A 4,690-nucleotide genomic window follows, 5' to 3' on the forward strand; every position below is an offset into this window, starting at 1 on the left:
AATTTTAAATTAAGACTATATTGTGCAAGAAATTATCCTTTATGAAAGCATTCTTTATTAAGAGAACGCCATTTTTGTGCATAATATTGTGTTCTTTTTTCTTTCCTACAGCTGCCCTATGAGTAAAATTAGAAATTCTATTGTTTTTATTCACATTTATTTCCTTCCACATTTCTACTTTTTCCAGTGAAAAAAATTACAAATGGGCCGAATCAGGCTAATTTTTAAATATACTTTAAAAACCCTTGATGGAAAATGTTAGAAAACTGTAATGCAAATAAACACATTGGCACTTTTAGATAGGCCACCTTGTTTCAAAGAGGTGGGTGTCCACTCCCCAAAACTACATTCCCCAGCACCCAGATACATGTGCACCTGCATGTGCGCGCGCGCGCACACACACACACACACACACACACACACACACACACACGGCTCACAGAGCCTCTTGCTGTATCTACACTGATTTCTCTTCTGCTACTCCAGGTGATGATGACCAAACGGACTAAAGACATGGGCAAGTTCAGCTCTGTCACTGTGTCCACTATTGATGAAGAGGAAGAGGAGATTGAAGCTGTAAGTGCTTCTGCTCTCAAGGGAATTGGGTGGGGGGGGGGGGGTATGGAAGGAAAGGGGCTCTAGAACTACAGCATCCCAGTAGCAGAATAATTAGAGTCTGCTCATAGACCTTGCTCTGCCAGTAAGCAACTGTGATGCCGGCTAGTTCCTGTGTCCCTGGATCCCCAGCACCATCTGTAAAATGAGAGCCAGGGAGTTGGACTAAATCAGTGATTTTTTTAAAAAATATTGTGTTTTTGAGATGCCCTAGGGGGCAAATCCCTCATCCCTCTTCAGTTTAAATATTACAACGATTTCGGGTCCCTTCTAGTCCAGCTCTGATGGTTTCTGAGTCTGCCCTTAGCAGTAGCAGCAATTACCTTTATGGTACTTCAGTATAATGATGTTTACAGAGGGAGAGATGTTATCTATTATTTTTTAATCGTTTCAGTTGAAACCTGAACTCTTCTAGATTACTGAAGAGTTGAAATGGAACAGCCATACCATTTCAGTGATAATTTCATAATTTGAATGGTATAAATTGCTACTTAAGGTCTCTGTTGTTACTCATTGGCGTGACTGCTGCTTTAAGGATGCTTCTTTTTTCCCCTCAGCGGGAAGTTGCTGACTCGTATGCACAGAATGCCAAAGTGATTGAAAAACAGTTGGAGCGCAAAGGCATGAGCAAAAGGCGGCTGCAAGAGCTGGTGAGTGGCATGTAGCAGCAAGGTGCTGGGCTGGACTGTTTGGGTCTCTTGGTTGGGAAGATCCTCTGGCAGTCAGGGAAATCTTTCAGGAAGTCTGCCAGGGGTTACTAGTGTAGCCGGCTGCCAGGTGTCTAACTCTGTCTGGGCTATGACTGTCGGTATGCCCTGCTCTGAGGTAGTGACCACAGGATCCAGGCTCTAAATGATAGTACCTGTTAGCTAGCCCTAAGTAGAATGATATTTTACTCTGCTACTTGTGGTCCAAGGTCAGGAGTTAGATCAGGGTTTATGGATGCTTTCCTAGGATGTAATGGCACACGGTAGTGTTACATTGGTAGGACTGGGGTTGGGGCTGGTCATTGCTTCTTTAGTTTTTTAGGTTTTCACTAGAGGCCTGATGCACAAAATTCATGCAAGAGGCTCATTCCTCGCAGCCGCAGTAGCTTGCCTTAGCCCTCACAGCCGCGCTTGCCTCGGCCCTTGTAGCCCCAGCTTCGTCCGGAAGGTTGTCCGGCTGTACAGTCCAATCAGCATATTATGCTTTTATTATTATAGATTGATTTTTAGAGAGAGAATAAGGGAAAGAGAGATAGAAACATCAATGAGAGAGAAACATCAATCGGCTGCCTCCTGCACACCCCCTGCTGGGGATCGAGCCTGCAACCTGGGCATGTGCCCTGACTGGGAATCGAACCAGCCACCTCTTGGTGCATGGGTTGAAGCTCAACCACTGAGCCGTATTGGCCAGGCTGGTCATTGCTTCTTAAAGCCTTGGTACCACCACCAGTTTCTGTATTATTCATGGGCTCATCATAGAACATGCACACCTATATATGATGGTGTCTCCATTTTTTTTTTCTTTTTGATAATAATTTACTTATATTTCTTTAAAATCAGACAGCACTTCATTTGTGCCTCATTAAAAGTTATACCAATCTATCCTAATGACTGTAGAGGATTTTTTGGTGACAGAGGTGGGTAGGTCTTGGTAGCTGCTTTACCTTGCCATGTGGTTTAAAGCAGTACTTATCAAATTTTCTGAGGTGAAGGCCAGTGCTTTATCTTTTTTAAATTTCCAATTTGCAAGAACAGATTTATAATTTATAAAATGCAATAAAATAAGTTTGCCTCGGCTCTTATTAAATTTTTTCATTTTATTATTATTCTGTTAAATGGCGATCAAAGTTTCTAAATGCTTACTCTCAATTTTTGTACATATCTTGCATGGACCAATAACAGACAGTTCATGGACCACACAACATTAAGTAGCACTGTCCTAGGACAGTGTTCTTCTTTTGTTATGCCAAGAATAAGATACTAGTGAACCACGATATTGATTGATTTTCCTCAGTCCATTGGGGGTCCTGGGGCTGGGAGATATCTCTACGTTGATTATCATTGACTGCAGCCTTGTGTATTTACCCCATTTTGTTATACAGATATTATAATTTTCTGTGTGTGCCATAGCAGTTGCTAGAGATTCATAAGGACGTTAGAACCACCATTCTAGTTTGTATACTAAATAAGCATGGAGGGATAGTGTTTGGGCAGTTAGAATAAGGAAAGAAAAAAAGAATTTCATGTCATGTATCAGTACATATGCTTTTCTTTCTCTCCAGGCTGAACTGGAAGCCAAGAAAGCAAAAATGAAGGGGACTTTGATTGACAACCAGTTCAAATGATCAGGACCTTTCTCTGAACCCAGACTAGAAACAAGCATTTAGACCAGAAGGCAAAATTTTTTTCCTTTTATTTAATTTATTGGGGTGATTCTGGTTTACAAAATTATATAGGTTTCAGGTGTCCAATTCTATAACACATCATCTGTATATTGTATTGTATGGTCACCAACCGAAGTCAAGTCTCTGTCCATCACCATTGATCTCCCCTTTACCCTCCTCCACTTCCCCCCCCCTCCCTCCCCCTGGCAGTCACCACACTGTTGTCCGTGTCCACGTGTAAAAGAACTTTTTATTGACTGCATGGACTGGCTCCTACCTTTATGCGCCAGCAAAAGGCTTTATGTTGCTTCCTACATTCAGTGAAGTCTTTGAGTCCATCTGACCTGCTTTCTAGAAGTGAATTTTAAAAATCTTTCTATACTATTATATGTGTCTTCTGTACTATATTTGTCCATTTGATGTAACTTATGGTTTAGCGCCAGGTTCCCCACGAACGTGCGTTGCGTGAAGGGCGTGGGGGCGGCCCCCTTTCCGGCCGCCTTGTGTCGACATTTGATGTAACTTATTTAGCTTGACAGAAACTATGAATAGATCAGGGTTTAAGTGTCTCTGGTTTCTAAAATAGTTGGTCTTTAATAAAACATTTAAAGATTTTTTGGAAAAAACATTGTGGTGTGTTATACAAAAAAGTGGCATGGTTTAGATTTTAAAGTTACAGTAAGTCAGATCCTTGTAGGTTACTCTGTCTCTCTTCCTAGACTGGCAGGTGTCACTATGGCTTGAATCTCTCCTACTGGGAGAGAAAATCCATAAAACGCCAGAATCTGCATAAAGCTTCCTTTACTTCAAATATGAAAGCTAAAGTGAGCCGCTCCTTATCAGACTTTGTACTTAAAGAAGCAAAAGCCAGGTTGGAGTGAGGGGGTAGGATAGGTGAGATCTGAATGAAAGTGGAATCTCAATAACCAGCTCAGGGGGGCTACCATCCTGTCAAATAACTAAGAGTACTGCTTCTGTTTTTGGGTGCGTGGGAGGGAGATATTATAGAGTAAGAAAGGATGCTGGCTATTTTATTTCACATTTGCTATTTGTGGAGGAGTCTTATAAATATTTAATGTTACATTGCTTCAGTGATATCAATATGTAGTGCTTATATCCATATTTTCATCTGTTCATCTGTATTAAAAAGTATCGCCTGCATCTAGTGACTCTTTACAACTGACTTGTCCTCTCCACCTCATTTCCTGTCTTCATTTGGAGACATAATTAGGCATCATGTGGATAACCAACCATAACCTCCACACAATTCCTTGACCTCAACTCCAAACAATAACCTTTACCTTCACACCACTTGAGCCACAAACTACCATGATCACAGTCTGGATGTCATCTCTTCGGAAATCCAGTATTCTGTTCTCTGCCAACAACCTCCTATCATTGCTACTCTCGTACTCTCACTTTCACTAACCGTGTTTTGTTTTGTTTTTAGATTTGTAGGGTAATTTTGGTGATTGTTTTACTCATAGTAATAATAAAAAATAATAGTAATGATTATAATAATACTAACTACATTTTATTGACTACTTACTATGCATCAGGTACCATGGAAAGCACTTTATAAGTATTACCTAAATTTATTTATTTGTTTATGAATATATTTTTATTTCAGAGAGCAAGGGAGAGGGAGAGGGAGAGATAGAAATATCAGTGATGAGAGATAATTATTGATCGGCTGCCTCCTGC

At 40.7% G+C, this 4,690-nt stretch overlaps 1 protein-coding gene across 1 annotated transcript in view; it reads left to right on the top strand.

Annotated features, from left to right (window-relative positions):
- Nucleotides 1-2,978, top strand: part of LOC102256442 (chromosome unknown open reading frame, human CXorf56) — a 22,453-nt gene extending 19,475 nt beyond the window's left edge. The window contains exons 5-7 of the mRNA XM_005859443.2: nt 487-576; nt 1,173-1,265; nt 2,885-2,978. Of these exons, the coding sequence (XP_005859505.1) occupies nt 487-576; nt 1,173-1,265; nt 2,885-2,947 (246 nt within the window). The 3' untranslated portion in view covers nt 2,948-2,978. The remainder of the gene's footprint in view (nt 1-486; nt 577-1,172; nt 1,266-2,884) is intronic.
- Nucleotides 2,979-4,690: the final 1,712 nt, after the last annotated feature.

This window comes from Myotis brandtii, unplaced genomic scaffold (assembly GCF_000412655.1).
Source record: "Myotis brandtii unplaced genomic scaffold, ASM41265v1 scaffold126, whole genome shotgun sequence".
In the NCBI taxonomy this organism is placed as follows: Eukaryota; Metazoa; Chordata; class Mammalia; order Chiroptera; family Vespertilionidae; genus Myotis; species Myotis brandtii.